The sequence below is a fragment of the Hippocampus guttulatus genome, chromosome 13 (genome assembly GCF_054856545.1).
Source record: "Hippocampus guttulatus isolate MCC_2025c chromosome 13, RoL_Hgut_1.0, whole genome shotgun sequence".
NCBI lineage: Eukaryota > Metazoa > Chordata > Actinopteri > Syngnathiformes > Syngnathidae > Hippocampus > Hippocampus guttulatus.
The window spans coordinates 8860158-8880998 of NC_141273.1; the positions used below are offsets into that span (position 1 = coordinate 8860158).

General features: G+C 42.3%; 2 protein-coding genes across 3 annotated transcripts in view; both read right to left on the reverse strand.

The window, feature by feature from the left end:
- Positions 1 to 2412: 2412 nt before the first annotated feature.
- Positions 2413 to 20591, reverse strand: LOC147196200 (gamma-aminobutyric acid receptor subunit rho-1-like). 2 transcript variants are annotated; one of them, XM_086127130.1, is made up of 10 exons: positions 20097 to 20591; positions 13847 to 13897; positions 13216 to 13322; positions 11463 to 11530; positions 10655 to 10878; positions 9918 to 10000; positions 8988 to 9128; positions 8453 to 8605; positions 6412 to 6476; positions 2413 to 3363 (listed from the first exon to the last, which is right to left on the reverse strand). In XM_086127130.1, the coding sequence occupies exons 1-10, from the start codon at positions 20204 to 20206 to the stop codon at positions 3061 to 3063; spliced, it is 1305 nt and encodes a 434-aa protein (XP_085983256.1). In that variant the 5' UTR covers positions 20207 to 20591; the 3' UTR covers positions 2413 to 3060. The 2 variants fall into 2 exon arrangements, with proteins under 2 accessions (XP_085983256.1, XP_085983255.1); XM_086127129.1 differs by having other exon boundaries at positions 6412 to 6608; positions 20097 to 20585.
- ift43 (intraflagellar transport 43 homolog (Chlamydomonas)) overlaps positions 3394 to 20841 on the reverse strand; it is a 294545-nt gene continuing 277097 nt past the window's right edge. The window contains exon 10 of the mRNA XM_086127133.1: positions 3394 to 4480. The gene's annotated coding sequence lies outside the window, so the exon portion shown is untranslated. The remainder of the gene's footprint in view (positions 4481 to 20841) is intronic.

Below are 20841 nucleotides of genomic sequence, written 5' to 3' on the forward strand. Positions count from 1 at the left end.
ATCTCAGATATTTTTAATCTTTTAAAATAATGAATGTATTGATCCGTCACACAATTCTGAGGTTTAGGCTTCCAACCTCGGCTCAGGCCTTCCTCATGTATGCAATTGGCATGTTTCATGGGATTTTCTTCAGGTACTCCAACTTGCTCTCATTTCCCAAATACATGCATGTTCAGTGAAATGAAGACTCTGGGCTCAATTTTCATATCAAACACAAGTCTGGCACGAGGCATGGTCTAAATCTGCACAGAGGCAGGTGAGACTGGGTTTTGGTATTTTTGCAGCTACAGGCAGCTCAAAAACGGGCGTTTTGTGCCATTGTAGCTGGACTTGATTCACCGCCAGTAAAAGGAGCTCCTCTTATCCCCTTTAAAATCGGCGTGCGAGAGGCTCAGTCCTTGACATGATGGAAGAAGTTAGGAAGGATCAATGGAACAATCACAAGTATATTCATAAGAAACTGCAAGTAGATTGATCTAAATTTGGTCTGGGTGATCACATATCTGGGTTGTGAAGTGTGATACTTGGAAACTGACATCCAACCTGATTGTTTGTGTCTGTGTGTAAATGTTTCAGAGGGTTTCATGGTTTCATGCACATCTTTATTATGAATCAAATGTGACGCAATACACCAGACAACATACACAAAGCCCCCATTCTGTCTGCCTGCACCTCAGTCAAATTCAGCAGAATCACGTTAGACTTCCTGAGCCAATTGACCTGGTTCCAGCCGCGGTAAACTTTTGATGAATTACAGCCACCAAATTGTCAGGTGTGTGGAGCGCATGTCCAAAGGAAACGCCATTGGTTTGCCAGAACGCTCACTATGGCACAGAGCTGTCTGCCAAAATCCCTAACAGACAAAACAAGCCTTGCACCAGCACAAAAATTGAGACGTGGTAGTTTTTACGCTTGATTGTACCTGTATGCACCCTACAATTGACTGGCAACCAGTCCAGGGTTGACTAAACTCAGCCAGGTCTAGTTTTATTGATTTATTGATTGATTTATTTACTCGTAAAGCAGCAAAATGTGTTGTGAGTGTAAGTATCCAGGTAGGATGACAGCGGCCCTCCCAAGTCTCAACTCTCAACAGAGAAAACAAGTTGTCCTTGTATTAATCAAGAATAGTCATTTAATGATTAGGTACATTAGCCAGTGCTTTTTTTTTTCCCAGTCACAAAGATGCAACGCGGTAGCTTCAAAGCACTGATATGAAAGTCACACAAGAAAACATACATCGAGTCATATTTCACGTGCTGATTGTCATGAGGAGGCTCGATGTTGTCTAAGTGATTGGCAAGTGTGCAGAAAGAGATGATACAGTGTCTCAGTGTTCTGGTTCAGGGGCAGGCAACCTCGGGTACGTGGGCCAAAAAAATACAACCCGCAAGACCGGTTGATCTGACCTGCCATGAAAGTCTAAAATGAAAATAAAGCTACAAGCAGTGATGAATGGGGACTCACCACATTTTCATTGCTAAACCTCAAAATGATCATTAAACTTTGATGGTTAGCATGCCAGCCTCACAGTTGAGTCGAATCTTGGCTCAGGGCCTCCTTTGTGGAGTTTGTGTTTTATTCCCATGCTTCCTCCAATATCTCAAAAATAAGCATGCAGACTCGATATGTGTTTGTAGGTGTGAATGTGAGTGCAAATAATGGTTTGTTAATATGATGCCACGCAGTTGACTGACAACCAATCTAAGGTATGCCCTGACTCCAGCTCACCCTAAAGAGGACATACCCTTGGAAAAAAATGGATCGAGCTCAGGAATATGACCCTGCGGGTCCTTGAGACTTTTTCTTCTGACCTGCTAGGATAGACATGTCCACCCAATTTATTGCTGATTGGTGTCATTTCGAACCACAAGATCTGAATTTCACCCAGGGGTCATTGAGATTTTTTTTTTTTTTTGTGCTTGTTCTAGTGGCGCTCCAATCAATCGGCCACCCATTTTTGTGGAAAACTACGGAAGCAGACTATGGTTGTACATTTTCTGAACTGTGTATTTGAAATAATGTTGTTTTTGTATCATAAAGGGACGGAAGCAGCATAAAAAACCTGATCTGAAAACCTTCAGATGCTGTTATGATAGAGCACCGCCAAATTTCACACATTTCATGTTGATCGGTGAAACTGATGTTCTCTTTTTCCCCCTACGTTTGAGAGGGCAGAACACAAGTGCTCATACATGGATACTTATTTACTGAGGTTTAAAAAAGATGTGTCTTTTGTTGGAAGAATGATAACACGGCAGGCAGTGATCCACAGGCCCTTCAGATTTTTTCCAAGGTAAATTCTCAGTCGCTTTCAAATGTTGTTGTCATTCTCCACTCATGTCGTTGGATAGCTTCTTTCGTGTATTGGGCTGGCTCTGTTGCTCCAATAATTAAACATCAGAGACGATAACACAACAACAGTGTGTTTTAAATGATCATTACTGTTGCCTCACACTCCAGGCATGACTGTGAGTTTCAGGCCGCGAAGCTGGGTATCCCTAGAATACATCAATTTTCACCAGCATAAACACATTTATGAAAATAAATACATAAATAAATACATAGATAGCGGGCATGTTGAGGCTCTCAAAAAGGCCATGAACTGTCTGCAGAATAACCAAGAGAGCAATTCGAAGAGAGTCTTCACGTCGCCTGGTGCTCGGGTCCAAATAAAACCTCTGAGCAATTGTGACCAAAGACCCCCCCCAAAACATTTAATACTCATAATATAGAACAAGAAACATATTTGTGCGGTGTTTGCATCTGTTCATTCCTCGCGGACTGAAAAAGTGCTGCTTTCACCTGTCATAGCAGGCGGTACATCAAGCGATAGCCAACGTCTTCCTGTGAATGTCACAACAGTGACGGCATGGCAGCACACACATACGCCCACACCCACCCACACACACGCACACTTTGGAGCGGTTATAAGAGGCTGCTGTTGAGAAGGCGGTGATCCTCGTTCTCAGTGGCGTTTCCACCAAGTCCTCCACGTGCCACAAGCCAGTTCCTCTCAGTTTGGCGCGCCACGGCGCACGTTGCTCCCGTACACACACCTTACGAGTAGATGGACCAGTAGATGACGTTGAAGAGGATGTAAGCTCCGGGAAAGACCACCCGCGAGTATTTGTCTATGGCGTGCGTGTCGATCCATATGTTCACGTAGCCCCTGGAGGGCTTCACCTGACCCGTGAGTTGCGGATCGTTCAGGGCCACCTGAGCCAGAATTCGATCCTGGCGCCCGCAGTTCTCCGGCATGCTGTAGTTCCCCGTGGTGTTGATGTCCATGGCGCCGTATCCGGTGATTTGAGGGTCGATCATCATGTCGTCCGGGTTGCCGATGCCGCACGTGCAGGGCAGCTGGGCAAGCAAATGTGAAAAAAAAAATAAGCATGAGTATTCGTTTGTTTATCTTCTCCCAAGGCCTATAAATAACTGGAGATATTTATTGGGCGATGTTTGTGCTGGAAATGTTTCTCGGGGGTACGTGGGTGAGTTTGGCTCCATATGCTTGGCATTTGCCACGTGAAATATTGCAGTCTGGGTGAGCTCCAGGCCTGCATTGCTTGGCCATGGCCCCGAGAGAGGCTTACACTGATGCAATTTTGAAAACAGTCACTGCAAATTAACATCATATATTATGCATACACACGTGGTAGTTTAGAATTCCGTTCACGTTGCTTATTGGCTGAATTATTTGACTTTAATTAGTTTTAAAACTAGAGGAAATCATGTAAAAAGGATGATTTCATATGGCTGACTCGAACTGTTGGCGCCAAGGAACATTTATTGAATACCTTGTCCCTTATCATGAGAGTGCATTCATTTATGGCCATAATTAATATTTTTCATTTAATCATTTTATAATTATGGCAGAGAGGTTCTGATGCCGCTATTACTCCAACAAAAATTGAAGATTGCGTTAGCGCAGGCTCGTGATAGACTTAGATAGATTTCCGTACTAGCTTGGGTTATGTCGACACCATACGAATGGAACCTCAAAGTATAAAGTTAACAACTAACTGTCGAATGAGACTAAAACAAAATAAAATTACTTCCTACTCAGATGCTAAAGACGTCATGGACTGTAGGGGGCGCTAAAACCGAGTGAAATGCATCAATATAATTACTGTATATTAGAACAAATTCGGGCGGCCTGGTAGTCCAGTGGTTAGCACGTCGGCTTCACAGTGCAGAGGTACGGGGTTCGATTCCAGCTCCGGCCTCCCTGTGTGGAGTTTGCATGTTCTCCCCGGGCCTGCGTGGGTTTTCTCCGGGTGCTCCGGTTTCCTCCCACATTCCAAAAAAAACATGCATGGCAGGCTGATTGGACGCTCTAAATTGTCCCTAGGTGTGAGTGTGAGCGTGGTTGGTTGTTCGTCTCTGTGTGCCCTGCGATTGGCTGGCAACTGATTCAGGGTGTCCCCCGCCTACTGCCCGAAGACGGCTGGGATAGGCTCCAGCACCCCCCGCGACCCTAGTGAGGATCAAGCGGTTCGGAAATTGGATGGATGGATAGAACAAATTCTTACTATTGATCTTTAATTTCAAGTCAAAAGGACAGAAAAGTCAAAAGAAATTAATATGAATAATTAAATAAGGAAACAGGAACAAGGCGAATTAATTTGAAATTACCGTTCTGTCCGGACAGAGTGGGGCTGGCGTGTCACCTTCGTTGAATTAATTTTGAGTTGCCCAAATTAGTTGCTTTGTATTTATAAATTTACGATGGTGGTCATGTCAATTTAAATGGTGCATGTCTTTTAAATCTAATTTTGTAAAAGTATTTCAAATTAAAGGGCAAATAGAAGGCAGCACGGTGCACGACTGGTTAACATATCCGCCTCACAGTGCAGAGGTGCAGTGTTTGATTCCGGCTCCGGCCTTCCTGTGTGGAGTTTGCATGTTCTCCCCGTGCCTGCGTAGGTTTTCTCCGGGTACTCCAATTTCCTCCCACATTCCAAAAACATGCGTGGCAGGTTACTTGGGCATTCAAAATTGTCCCTAAGTGTGAGTGTGAGCTCGAATAGTTGTGTGCCTTGTGACTGGCTGGCAACCGGTTCAGGGTGTTCCCCCTCGACTGCCCAGAGACAACTGGGATAGGCTCTAGCACGCCCCCCCAACCCTTGTCAGAATAAGCGGATCAGAAAATGGATGGATGGATGGAAGGGCAAAAAGAATGAGTTGTGCAAAACACAAGTCATATTAAAGTGACTGTCTCACAGGTGTAAAATTTAGCCACTAACGTAAGCAGATATGAAATCAAACGACCACGATTTCCTATCCCAGCTAACCAGTCGTGGCTACGATAGGGCCTGATCACACAAGCAAGCAACCATATCAAACACGGGATTTATCATTTTATTGATTTTTTTTTTATGATGAGGTAAACCTCTTTGCATCTGTCTTTTGCATTTGGCAGATGAAAAAAAAAATTAACATCCATGAAAAGAAGTCCCACCAATAATTGGCCATAGTCCCAAGAGAAGCCTAAAGTGATGCAATTTTTAACATAGGTATTGCAAATGAACATACGAGATTACGTATTATTCTTTATTGCCTGTACCAATTTAGAGCTGTCTTTTAATATGACATATCCAACCAGTTTAAAAAAAAATAATTATGGTGCCTGGCTTCGTTAGGGTCACGGTTGAATTTAGTTTTTAGCATTGATTAACACAATGCATTATGTCATCGGAAGCAATCCTCACTCCACTTCCGTCATGTCATCAAAGAGTGAGAAGTTTTATTGTACTGCATCTTAATTTAGTGATATAGCATGATTACTAAACACGTGTATGATGCAATATATGCAAAATTTGCTTTAAAAAGCACAGCTAAATAAGGTGTTATGTTGGTGACTGAGCGTGGAGTAGATTATTTCAATATTTTTCCCTTGGGGAAAATGTACTCACGACATTATATTAATCTTTCTTGTATGTGACATGTAACATGGGTTTTAGTTTGAATTTTCACCAGTCCGTGAGGCCATTTAAGATGGAAAATAAGACTTGAGGTTTGAATTTGCGCCATCCAACCATCCATTATCCGTTTACTTTTTTTTTTTATTAGTTTCGGTCTATTGCACATCATAGAAGAGCAAATCTTCCTCCAGGCAACAAGCAGTTTTTTTTAAACAGTATGTGTTCTGCATATGGGAAAAAAACAGATCTGAAAGCGAAACAATTTAGTTCTTATTGGCTTTAGTAAATCCCCCCTTGGGTACTCTGTTGTTTGCCGAGGTGTTCAAAAACAAATATTTTAATCTTCCTCGGGCAATTTGTTTGCCCAAGTGCAGTGCAGCACATATTCACCGCAGGAGACAATATGAAAGCGCATTTTTCAACATGCCCCAGGTTAAACGCTCCATTAATAATTTAAACGGCAAAAAAACCCAGCAACACTTACTCTCTCCCTGAGCTTCCTCTCTTTCCTTTCCTGCACGGTGGACAGGTAGTTGACGGCGGCGTACTCTATCACCGACAGGAAGACAAAAACAAAGCTGACCCACAGATAAATGTCCACCGCCTTGATATAGGACACCCGCGGCATGGAGGCGTTGACCCCGGTGATGATGGTGGACATGGTGAGCACAGTGGTGATCCCTGCCAAGAGAAACACACACACACACACACACACACACACACACACACAAAAATACATCTCAGCTGGTTACAAGCCCATATGAAATCAGACACAAAAACAGATCGCAATACTGAACGGCGTGAGATGCGATTATTTGCGTGGTTGTGCTCCACAGCAAGGTCAGACAGCAAGTAAGCATGTAGGACACAGTCTGCCTGCAGCTGTCCTCCGCGGTGGGCCTCCGGCTTTAGATTGTCACATTAGGAAATAAACAGCTTTTTATTTGTGAGGCTGAAGGAGAAAAAACATGCATTCAAAATCAGGAAGGTTTTTTTTTTTTTTTTTAATTCATGACGCACATGAATAGGGAGTGTTGTCTTCTTTCCCAACTTGATTAAACGGCACAGATTGCCCAACGTGAATGAATGTGAACAATTTCTTTCTTGACTGATCATGTCTTGAAGTAATTGGGACAACATGGAGTGCACGACTTGGCAGTTCCTATTGATTGAGCCCAAACTAGTTTGTTAGCTAAAGAAAAACAACATGACGAGAGCCTTTCGGAACTTCCTCCGTTACTCCTCCGAGCAGCATTATTCTGCTTAGTAAGTCGATGCCATGGAAACAGCAGTTCAGACCATTTCGGTTTGACCATCTCATTAAAAATAATAGTGTGGAGTCTAAAGTCAAATAACCCAAAGGTCAAATTTAGCCTAAATTATGTCTAAAAAATATATACAGCATACCGGTAAGTGGAATTAGAACTGCATGAACACTGGAACCCCCTCCCCCCCAAAAAAACACCTAAAACAAATGAAATGTTACCGTGAGTTGTGACTTCAAGAAGGACCCAAGGTAAATCATACCCAATGTCAATGTTAAGAATGGACCCAATAATAGACTCGTTGATTGACTGGAATGAATTGTTAATTAATATTTAGTCGAAACCAAGTCAAAATGGAGTACACAACTGGGCTGCAACCAACATTTGATTCAGTCTCAACTAGTTTGCTGTCCAAAGAAGCACAACATGACATCAGCTATGGGAGCGTCCTTGCCATACATTTTAATTGAATCATTATTTAGGTACATTTTCCCCCTCTCTATTTCAGTGCAGTTTTGGAATTTTGGTGCATAATGCTGTCGTGACAAACAAAAACATTAAATATCATTTTTAGGGAACAAAAAAAACCCTCTTCCTCATTTTTTGATGAACATGTGGGCCTATTACGCTATACTCATTAGGAGGGTATTTTTTAAAGTGGTAGCCTACTTGTGAACCACCGTTTTAGAGGAAACATCGGTTTAAAACCTAAACAAATGGGAAAGGAAATGGAAACACAGTTTTCCAAACAGTTTTCAGATATTGCAAAGGCAACATTCAAAACAATGCGAAGCAAATGAGTCAACTAATACATGGCTAATCCCTTTTGCTTCTTTTTTTTGTTGTTGTTAGCTCGACAATGTGCTACGTTTCAGGAATTGAGTGTACGCATTGCAATTTTTCTCATGATGTCATGTCACTGTCGGGATCTCATCACATTTGGATAATTGGATTTCAGGAGCAAATTTGTTTTGGTATCTGCAGATTGCTATGATATAGTTTGATGTCCTGTATTCATCCGCCCAATTGTCATGCACACATTTTTTTTCTTTGTCATTCTTCTTTGCATTTCCCTTGAATGAAAGCATCTCGTGCCAATTTCTACGGAATTCAGTCTCGAACTAATCAAGGCTACGGAGGAGCCCCGTAGGAGGGGGTTTCTTTAAAAGCCTTCCTTTGTGAACATTAAAGCTGCATTACTCGAAAACCGGAAAGGGCTGATCCCTGGAGCAGACTGAAAGGAGGGTGGGGGGGGCTTACCTAAGGGGACTCTGGCGGGTACGGCCCTGCGGTCGATCCAGAAGGACACCCAAGACAACATGACCATGAGGGTAGCGGGGAAGTAGGTCTGCAGCAGGAAGAAGAAGATGTGGCGCCGCAGGGTGAAGTGGATGTACAAGCGGTTGTACCAGCCTGGGAGGAACAAACACACACACACACAGTGATGTGTACAAGCAGTTGATTGGACGTGAAACCACTTCAAGGAAAAGGTTCATGCTATTTCTGGCAAGGAAAGATAGCGCGCAAAATCCTTTTAACACTTCAGAGGCTCTTGCGAGCAGGGAAGGGACGGGCGCTCGGAAAACCGCTGCAGGGCCTTCAAAGCGCCGCACAAGTTGTTCGAAGTCATTTGATACATTCGATGTCAGTGTGAAATTTAAATACTAGCGCAGTATAGCGCAAGGAGCACAGTTTACATCGAGCTGGAATTTGCCGTGTGAGAGAACCTCTGAAAGCTAAACGAGTAGAATTGGAATTCTCGTGTGGATGCTGGCGTTTGGAAGGAGGAGATTACCTGTGCTGCTGTAGAAAGCCAGCTTGGTGGTGGTGTGAAATTTCTGGATGAGGAACTGGGAAAGGGATATTCTGTCGTCCGTGTTCAGGGATTCGTTGCCTTTCTTCCAGTAAAGCATCAAGTCGTCGTCCGTGTACGCATCTGTGAGAACGGGGAACAAACCAAACCATGACAATCGCCGCCCCCCCCCGCCCTGAACTTGAACAAAGTGGTTCAAAGTTGGCTTTTCAAAAGCCATAATTCCATGACTCAAAAGATTACTATTCCCAACATAGGAGTATATCAGGCATTTATTCCAGGCCTTTACAATAGTTGATCTGTCATTTATTTGGTTGATTAATTCATGAATCAGATGAAAAACATCTCTAAATATAGCACAGGGGTTCCTCGATGTTCAATGCATTTCTGTTTTTACCGGGGTGACGTAAAATGAATTTGTATGGAAATCGGGAAAGCGTCATAGCCCATCACTAACCGACAACATTAGTCAAACAGTCAAATGAAAAACAGTAAGTAAAGCGAGAACTGACTGTTCCTCACCGTGCCACGCCCACTGTATTTACATGCCGCTGTGCAAATTAGTTCATTGCATGCGCTCTTGCTCACCTCCAAAATGTTACACGTCACAACTGTTGTAAAGTGTATTTATCATAAGATAATTATTCTGGTAGACTCCGATTCTAATTTTCGAGGACTGTGATAGAAATTTGTCCAAATGGGCCACGCTGAGTTAACTGAGTTTAAAACACCAACTCCTGTGTTCATTTAGGTCAAACTATATATCGCACACTGCATCTGGTCGTATCAGATGCCGCAGAACACAAGATAAAAAGGAGGTGTGCTTGTTTGTTTGTTTTTTCTTTTCATGTGGGCATGGCTCTTGGGAGGCTTTTGTCAAGATATGAAAGATGCAGTGATGAATCCACTCACAGCTTTCTATCTCCAAGGAGCACGTTTGGGTATCCAGAGGGAAGCGGCTGAGGTCCATGTTGCACATGGCGGTGACCGTGACCCTAATTTACAAGACACAAACAGGGCATGCACGGGCACACAGGCGCGCACACGCACACACACACACACACACGGTGAGCTGCCTTCCAACCAGAGCACAATGGCTGCTATTATTCCTTCACTGAATGTTTCGCAAATCTTTTCATATTGTCCTGGGATGAATTGAACGCGGTATCACATTTGTATTGTACTGTGATTACAGTTATTATATATTATATCATGACAGATCCCAGTTGCCTGTTCTGTTTAAATGCTGTACTGTAGTCTGCATAAACGATTCCATTTTATACACACAGTGTTTCAGGGAACAGCTTTTTTTTTGCTGACCATTCTTTCACTTTCACACAACAGCCCATGAATAATTCAATTTCTTTGTCCAGGAAAATTGCAAACATGACAAATAGATAGAATTGTTCTGTGAAATGAAAAAATGTAGTATCGTCCTGACCCCTTTCGACCAAACTTTGACATTATATCTTCAATGCTTACCACGTTGATTCGACCACCGAGAAATACACTGCCTCATCCTGACATGTTTTTCCAAGCATTGTTACTAATAAGGTAGGCAATAAACTTCAGTGTGATGCCTTGCAAACCACAACTCAGACAAAAAAAAAAAAAGATAGAATGAAATGTTTCCCCTCTGTTGTGTTTACCTGAGGCTGTAGAGGACGTTGCCATCAGGATAAACTCTTAGCATGACATTGTCGGTGGTGGTGTCATGGATGAAAGAGCGCTTGGAGTGCACGAAGAACATATCCGGGACCCAAATCTTCTTCACCAGGCGACTGTCAAAGGTCATGCTCTGGTTGTTAGTGCTGGGGAAGGACAGCCTCTCGTCCTTCCAGTAGTGACGCAGATATAGTGTCATGGTGAAGTCCTAGAGGGAAGAAATATATTTTATTACCCATTAGCCATATCATTATCATGGTGGAGGGGTTCGTGTGATTGTAGGAGCTAAGTCTTTATGCCTCTGGCCGGGTCACCAGGCAAAGCATGGCTCAAAGACCCCTTATGATGAATACAAATATCGGGCTTGGTTTGTTTCACCCAGACACGAGTTACCAGGGGCCCCCTATGGAGCCAGGTCTGGAGGTGGGACTCCTTCTGGTTCTTGTGTGGGGCTGTCATAGGTGACATGTCTCTACAATATTGCGTGGACATCGGGGATGGTGTCTCTAGATTGGCAGACTGGTGTGGTGGTCCCCCTTAAAAGCGGGGACTGGTCTCCTTAGGGGTGCTGGAGAGGAGGGTCCGTCAGGAAGTTGAATCTCAGATCCAGGGAGGAACGAGGTGGTTTTTGTCGGCACCATAGAACAGCGGACCAGTTCTCCACCCTCGGCATGGCATTCGCCCAACCAGACTATATGTGTTGCTAAAGCTGCTACCCCGTGACCCAAACTGGACAAGTGGAAGAAAATAGATAATGGATGGATTGATGAATGCTATTGTTTAGTTGCTCACCATATCCACTTCAGAGATGGTGTCCAAACTTTCCACTTGAACATCTACTCCGACTGGAATGGGAGGCCCTGAAATACAGTGATACTAAGTTCACACCAAATGCTTTCACCGTCGGGGGTTTTTTTTTTTAATCAAAAGTCACTCATAAACAATATATTTAGTGTCAACATTCAACCCTGCAAATCAGTCTGGCTGGGATTCTACAGTCCATATGACCTATTTCTGCTTTGCGACTCCACAGCATCATCTGCGATAAGTGCGCGAACACAATGAGGTCGCAATAAAGGATCAAAGTTGATGCAGCGGCAGGATGAAATCCAGCTCGTGCTTGTTCTTTCATAGACGTGCAGTCAAAGTGTGATACGGGAAAATATTTGTTTAGTGATGCTCATGTGATGTGAGTCACGGTTTGTCTCATCGGCAGCAATGAAAGAACAGTTTATATTCAAGACATACAGTTCAAAATAAGAGAGAGTTGCATGAAAAATGTATTTGCTCTGCTTTGAATATATTACACGGGGACGAGGATTTTGGGTGCGAGTCCGAGCTCTGGCGTTCCTGGTCTCGGTTTTTGTAGTATATTGTATTTCACCCACAAAAATGCAACTTTTACTTTGCAGTGACTTACATGTTTTGTTGTTTTTCTTCTTCATGATATACTGCCGTTTTTTACTGTTGTAATTTAAAATCCGTTGTGAATTATAGATATCGTATACGGCAGGGGTGCCCACACTTTTTGGACCGAAGATCTACTTTTCGATCAACTAACCTCCCGGGATCTACTATTACCGGCACGCGCGCGCGCGCCATGATGAGAAACAGCCTGAAACTGAGGCATGCGATGCACTTTTGCAGCCTGTTAACTATCGTAGCTCACACGTACCGTTTTAAAGTGCTTCCCTGGGCCCTCCTAGATTCCTATTCTTTGCCCGTGCCCTCGGTGAATTGTACATGAAGCAATCTGACTGAGAATAATGACGATAAAAGATAGACCACAACAGCTCTGGTCACAAGCTGCAATTGCAGACTGCTGAGTGCTAACAACTTCCGGTGACGTAATCACACGCCATCGTAAATTCAAGATTTACCTGCTTTATTTTATTTTTAAAACGTTTATTTGTGAAAATGAGACTGATAGGATGATTAGGGTGCAGCGTACATTAACACAAAAAAAGATATTACTAACATGTACAAAGACACACAACTGGTTGTTTTGTTTTTTTTCTCCTCGACACTCCTCGGATCTACTTGGGACCTGTCTTGGATCTACCGGTAGATCAGGATCGACCTAATGGGCACCCCTGGTATACGGTATATATCACATACTGTATATGTACAGTATATTCCAGTGTCAATTAAAATTATGCACTGTTTGTTGGATCTCAATAATGTGATGCGTAGTGAGTGTATACTCGCACAAGCTTACGTGTGTTTATTGCACAAATACATTTCAGCCCACAATTCTTCAAATCCCCTTATACCATACCGAGTGAGTGGTAGAAGACACGCGACAGATAAATGAGCTCAGCTATGACTGTCATAGCACAACTTGCTTTGATAACCAAAGACTGAGAGCTCAGCTTACAGAACAATTTGGCCCGAACAAGTGACAGAACAACGCTCATATGGCTGCAAAAGCAAACAAATATATATATATCTATATATATATAGATATATATATAGATAGATAGAACTTCTTTTTTTTTTGCACAACCCAAACATAAAAGTCATGAACACAAAACTCTTGGCTGACCTCCAAAGGCCGGCCTCATCGTGAAATCGTGGTCATCTATTCTGAGAAGCTGCTCCGATTTAGTCATCAGAGATTTTGTCATGTCAGGGCTTCTCTTGTAGATTGGGCTGCGGAAATAAAAACAATTGAAGTAGACATGGGCCATTTAACTACATTTCCGCGATTCACTGTGAAGGGAATACATTAAATGATTCTTGTTATGTGCTTGCTATTACTTTTAACGTGATGGGATCATTTCTAAATGCTCTGAACTCCTTGATGAGCACCAGCTCATCTCGGCCTTTATCTTTGTCATCAAAATCTCATCGTCCCTTACACAGGACAGTAGCTTTGTATCACGCTGATATTTTCCTAATTTTACTCTCCAAAAAATACCACGGAATACAAACGAATAACGTTATGCCATACGGGAAGTCTGCATCGATATTATCATGCCGTTCTTGTTTAAAGAGTAAGCACGTAAGCACTCCTATCTTTCGATTTTGACAAGTCTATGATCAGTTTCACACAATCAATAGAATGCAGCATTGAATCTAATTCCAGTGTTTACAATTAGCACTATGAAAGAAAGATTTGGAAAAAAAATAGAATGCCTCCACAAAAAAAAAAACAAATAAACAAACAAACTCACCCTCCTGTTTTGTGACCTGAACCTCCATCCATTCTTGTTTCCCTTCGGGACCTGATCATTGACAGAAAGTAAATACATTTTAGAGTGGTTGTGGTTGGCAAGTCTGCCTCACAGTCAAAAGAATCTCAATACATATTGTAAAAATGAATTCCCAGAACATTAACAAATACAAAGATTTTTCTGTATTAAAATCTTGATTTATGTGCTACCATATTTCGGAATGTGGCAGTTTGTGCTGCCTCTCAATGTACATTCCGGCAGAATGAGGGCGTTTTCTTTTAAATTCCCCCGGCACACCTGACAATTTGCTAACAGAAAATAGACTCGATTTTAGACCAATGTGATTTTGGTAAATTTGACCAAAGTAATAAGGCAGACAAATTCTACACTCCGCTGATACAGTGCGTGTGTTGGATGTCATCGTAGTTCTTGAATAAATGTTACATGAACCTGAACTTAATGCTCTGAATTGTTGCAGATATAGATTCATTGAATAACCCATTATTATCATATTTTTTATAACTATTAAAACATCCTCCAAGGCACGGATGGACATGAATGACTGGGGTGGAATACGTTGCCCACTTCGCAGCGGTGATCTGTGATTGCCCTGACCAATTCTTTAGACCACCCACCCGTGGAGGTCTATTTGCAGTCCCATATAAATGTACTTTGCACGCTTCAATCTCCTACATGGACTCCAGTGAGTTTATTTCTGCTTCCATAAGGTCTAAGACTGTGTGTCCCTCTCGTGCGCTGACTTTTCAAGGAATGAATGGAGTCACTTTCATTGGCCGGGAAGTATTATAAAAAATGATGAGATTTAGTTGAGAAAGAAAAAAAAAAACATGGCGAGACACCATTCACAGCCTTCTCCCCCTCCGCATCTTGCGCTCTCATTTTATCATGTTGGGAAGTGGTGAAGGTCAGCACAATCAGTATTTTGAGCAGCTAAACAGAGTGCAGACTAGTGCATGAGCAGGCAACTTTGCTTATCTTCAAAATAACTGGTCAGCATTCAAAGGTGCGTACAGTTACTTACATTTTTGCCCTGTTAGATGGTCAAATTCCCATTACAAAGTAAGTCATCTTTGTTCATTCCCACAACAGCGCAAACGCCCCTTCCTCACTGTGCTCGTATATAAAAATACCAAAAGAAAGAAAACCCTACTCATGCGCATATTTAGACTGCGCTTTGCGCTAGATTTGGGCGGGGCTCAAAAATAGACACCTTAGTGCAAATGAAATGTCAGGAAAAGCCCACTAGAGTAGCTGTTAATCAGAGGTACCGGGTACTTAAAAATGGTGGATGTCGTGTGCTGACCTTAATTTAACATGAGCTTGAATGTGACTGTTTAGTTCTATGCAGAGCCACGTCCTAACTATAAGGGTGTGCACATTTGCACAACCACAATATTTCAGTCGTTCTTACTAATAACCCTCTGGAAAAGATCAAAGCTTTTTTTTTTTTCAAATGTGTTGTTCACCGGTAACATTTGTGATGAAAAAGGTTTTTAAAATAATTTGCCCTGGGCAATTATTTTTATATCACAATAACTTGACATTTCAACAGGGTGTGTAGACTTTTATATCCACTATATGTATGGACTATAAACAATGCATAAGCTTACAAGAAGACACATTTTCGACCATTCTCTCTACTGTCAAGATCTCTCGTGTGTGTGATGTAATCGCACACACTTCAATCCCAGCATCAATCACACATAGGCCAAAAGGGCATCATTTCCTCATGGCGTCCAAGTTGAGTGAAGGCGTCTCTTCTCTGATGTTACTCTTCCAGGGGCGTGCCGTCAGTATACGTTCATGGCTTAGCCGGCTTTTGTCATGCCACATGCGGCACGAGAGCGAGAGAGAAAAGATGAATTCCAAACCCTCTAAAATGGATTAATGGAGTCCAGCATGTTGTGACAGACAGAGACAAATCCCTCTGACAAGCACAGACGAACATAAAGACGACAGCACAGAAGCAGGAGCAAAGAAAGAAAAGGAGAAGGGAGGGAGTGGGGGACGGGGGAGGAAATAAGGGCAAATCATGGGCGCTGGCTGCACCGATGGCCGATGGGTGCTACTCGTCTGCTTGCATCCAACAGCTGGTTCCTAATCCTCTTGGCAGAAATGACGCTCCAATCCCCTTTCGGACTGTCATCAGAACACAACCGACTGGCTGTCTGCACTCCGCTTTACCTCGCAGCACTTTCCCCTGTGTGCTGCAGCCTCGGGGGAACCCTAATCGTAGCCCTACTCAATTAAACTACAACAGTCAATTTGAATCTCACAAGTGAACATCATGGACGATTAATCTAAGAAACATTAAACACACTCATAACACGCAGCAGCAGCAGTGTGTTTGGGTAATTTTATACTTCTGGGAGGGGGCATTAGGCGACGAGAAATGAGAAATTATTCCCAGCATGGAGAGGATTGTGTATTCGGCACAGTATGTAACCTTAGAAGCGGGTATAAAAATAAGTCAAAAACCGCGTGTGACTTCAGCTCTCAGGGAGCATAAACCCCACAAGTGTTTTTTTTTTTAAATTACATTTTGTGCCCTTCCAAGACACGACATCGGAGGAAACTGGTGGGGGGTTAAATGTGACGATGATCAGAGAAGATGCATTACACCTATCTCCGTCCAGGCTGCTCACTCAAACATGCCAAATCAAGATTGAAATATGATGTGGTAGCTTACTGACCATTTGTTTTGTGACCAAGCTCGTAACTCAAATTACTTGTGTCAAAGAGAATGTAAAGAAGTAAACTGATATCATAACGTGTAAATACTCTTGGTACTATTGTGTTAGTGTGTTGCGTATGTGCCTTAACTCATTCTTATATTACCTATATTTTTCAACATTGATTATTATGTTCACCTATAAACAGTGGTCAATAAATATTTACTTTTTTTTTTTAAATCGCAGTTTCAAGTAAAGTTTTCCAGATGAATATTTTGCACTGATTCCAAATCTGTCCTCTTTCTTTTTATGGCACATTATATTCATAATAGCAATCCTACTACTATTGCTACTACTACAACGACTACTACTACTACTATTAATAATAATAATACAATACAATACAATACATGCAGATTTATATAGCGCTTTCACAACAGCGACAGCTGTAACAAAGCGCTTCACAAAACAGTTAACATAAAGTAAAATAATAAACAACACATAACATAAAACACGGACAGTCGTGCAGTCCTAACCACTTTTCCGTCACACGCTTTGTTGTTTGAAGCAGTTTGAGATGAAAGAGGAGAGAATCAAAGTGTCCTTTAACCAGTGGATCAGAGACATCATGCTCAAAATGTGCACACGTCGGCTACAAGCTAAGTTTCAAAGTCAACAAGAAGCTGTAGCATCCATTGACGAAAAAAGAGATTGGTTCACTTCTCCTGTCCCATGGAAATCCATTTCAATTCCAAGCGGCGACTCAAGGTTCCAAATACGCATCCTCTCTCCTCATCCTCAACTTCAGCAGCCATCCATCCAGCCGCACCAACGCCGCTGTCCCGACATAGCCACTGAACAAAACGGGGTTGTGAAAAATGCTGCCCATTACAGGCGCAAAAAACACAAGCACCCCAGGTCTGTCCAGCACCGACAGTCAATGGCGGCGACATTCCTCCAAATCAACATCTGTGCTGGTGCAGGCGTGCTGCCGAGAAGGCGCAACCACCAAGCACAGATACTTCTCCTTTGACGAATGTCGTGGCCAAAAAGCGCTGAAAACAGTCCATATCCGGTCCACATGATGAAACAACAAACAACATGTGACAAAACAAAAGACAAAAATACCAAAAAAGAACAAAAAAGCAAGGCTCTTGAAGAGCACTTGCTGAAGGCTGCCTGCCTACTCGGGCGCCATCTTGAAAAAACTAATAAAAATAAATTTTAAAAAAGTAATAAATTAAGTATAAGTAATACGTTATCTATATGAATTAAGGGTTAGGTTATGCATTACGCAACAGGTGAAGTTTCTTTCTGAAATGCCATAGCTATAAATTCCAATGCATGGTAAAATCTGCATTGCGCTTTTGGAGGTTAATCTCAAAATAATTGAAAATATCCCAAAAAACATAATGTGCAAAATAAAAGGATGTATTGTTTTTTTTTTGTGTGTGTGTGTGTGTGTTTTTTTAATCTGCAGAAAAATACATTTTGGGACAGATAAAACCATCTCTGATTAAAATTTACTGATGAGCAGTGTAAAAGCAACAATAAATCCACACCAATAAGAACAAAAGAAAAACTGAAGTTACACAGGAGAGTCTTTTTTTTTTAAGTCTTTACATAAAAAGAGCTGACCCTCTCAAGCAAATGCAGTAATCTCAAAAAGGCATTTAAATCATTGCTGTTACAGTTAATAAAGGCCCCATGATGACAACAACTAGACCCAGGAAGAGATTGACTCATTTCCAATTTCATGTCAAAAAAAAAAAGAATAATAAAGAAATAAGGGTTGAGCTGCTGAACCACAGAAAAGATGACTCCAGATTTGAGAAGAAAACAACACAGGCGCCCGCAGGGATTACCACTTTCAATCACGTTTGCATCCATGACTGTGCTCCTCGTTCTACTTGACAACCACAAATCAGCCGTGAGATGATTAGCGACAAAATGGTGCACACTGGCAGAGTCGCAGCCCAAATGACCTGAGGCTCGTTCATTCCGGCTGATGATGCTTAGCTGTATAGTGTCTCCACTGATCTCTGAAACAACATCTGGACAAATGATAGTGTATCTAAAGGCAGTAGGATTATATGATATGTTGGGCTTTGCTGTCGCTAAACTTGGCATTTTGAGAGTCTTATCATCTTCAACAGAAATCCTGCAATCAGAAGTTCATTGCAGCCACAGGCTACGACTCAACCGATACCGTATTGGATGAGAAAACTGATTGTAAATGTGAAACGATGGGAACTTGTGTCTACAAGTGCAGTTTTTCTTCTTGGTTTTAGCTATCAAAGGAGTCCAGTTCTATAGTTATAGCAAGTCTTTTAATTTATGATTAGACTCACAATTATTTTTTCATGAAGTTGTAAATTCATGATGAAAGTGAATCTTTAATCTACTGTATATCTCCACTCAAAAACAAATGTCGCCGTCAACCTGATGGATGCATACCGGTAGTTAAAGTTGGAAACAATTCAATTACCGTAATGCGTTAGTCTGGATCAGGGATGGGTACTTTTTGTTCCCTGTTGGGAGCCATTCTAGTTCAGTCTTCTGAGGGCCACAATACATTGATGAAAATAAAAATGATGCCATCATCAAAAAAAAAAAAAAGATTCTCATAATAAATTATGAACATCTGTTGTTGTTTTTATAAGACTTCCTCTGGTGCGTTATTTATTTATTTCTGAATTTGAATGGCAGACTTTATGCGGTCAATGAGCACAATTTCCGTTTTGCCAGCCCTCGTGTACTTTTGTTAGCTACTCTAATGAATTAATTGGGAGGCACTCTCAGTGTATGTATGCGGGATGTAACCCACCTTTTGCCCAAAATCAGCTGGGCTAAGATCCAGCTACGCTGCAACCTCAATGAGGACACGCATGATGAAGAAAATGGACGGATGGATTGATTCATTTTGGAGTCACTTTTCAGGAAATATACAATGAAAAAAAAATGGTGTTGAATTCGCTCTTTTATTCTGTCAAGTGGCTGCACACAATGGAATGATCTGGATTTAGATGCATTTTTTTGAAGTAGACGAATAGTCCACTTAAAAAAAAACATATCTGTATCCAGATGATTTAAACGACTTGACAAAATGAAATTGAGTAAACTCAACACACCATTATTTTCAGTGTACGGCACAAAGACTTATTTCTGACTAGCCTTTTCCATCATTTAATAATCTACTCTAAACACTTATTAAAGCCTTAAAAACCAATCGGAATAAATATATGTTTTAATTGCAGAAATGGTGAGCAAGACATAAACCCTGGGTGAGGAAAGGTTGTCTGGAGCGGTTGTGGGGCAAAACAACTCGTCAGCGGTTCATAAATAGATGTAGGGATTTAGGTCTCCCTTGCGCTCCAATCTGTTGTATGGAGAAAAAAAAAATCCCAAACGGGAGGGGCTAGGTAGCATACAGGTGACACAGGAAACGCTGGCCCACATCCTGTCAATACAACCTGATGAACTCCTTTTCAAGCATACACAGCACAAGCGACTGAAGCAACAAGCGCGCACGTTCATTCCTTTGCCCCCGTTTGTACCTGCTTTGTTTAAAGGTCTCCAGTTTGTGACCCCGCGACCGAGCCATCTTCCCGGCGGCGCCTGCCAGGCAGGCACAGATGAAGAACACAAGCGCAGTATCCACCCGCATGGCTCACATTCCCCAGAGGATGGACCTCTCTCTCTCTTTCTCTCTCTCTTTCCTGTCAGTCAGAACGTGCTCCTCTCTTGGGCTCCAACTACTTCCTCAGGCATTCCCTCATCCAGCATCTGAGCTCCTACTTTGAAAGAAAAAAAAAAAGCAGCAAGCAAAGCAAAGCTACACTGGTTTATTCTACGGCCCGGGTGGAAAACATCCTACGTCCTCCGGTGCTTAATCTCCACAGTGGGAAAAGCAATTTTGACTAAACCCATAAATCCTTGAGCGTCAGATGGTGCAGATTTGATCCCTGCAGCGAGCGGAGGATGTGCCTGCCTCTCTGCTGCACTCACTGATGTGTGCTCTCTGGGCGGTGCAATGTAGAGTTACTTTGTACCGCCCAGAAGCACCAATTCCCACAATGATGCAGCGTGCTCATTTGTAAGGTCAACGCTTTGGAGATGCAGACTCACGGAGGCTGGCATGGAGGAGGTGGATGAAGGCGTGGTGGAGGGCTGGCCTGAGGTGGATGTGAAAGGCAATTTAACTCCTTGTGAGCCTGTCGTCACAAAAATCCATCAATCCGTTATCTATGCCACTTATATCCACATGAGAGTCACAGGTGAACTGGAGGGGGAAAGAGGAGG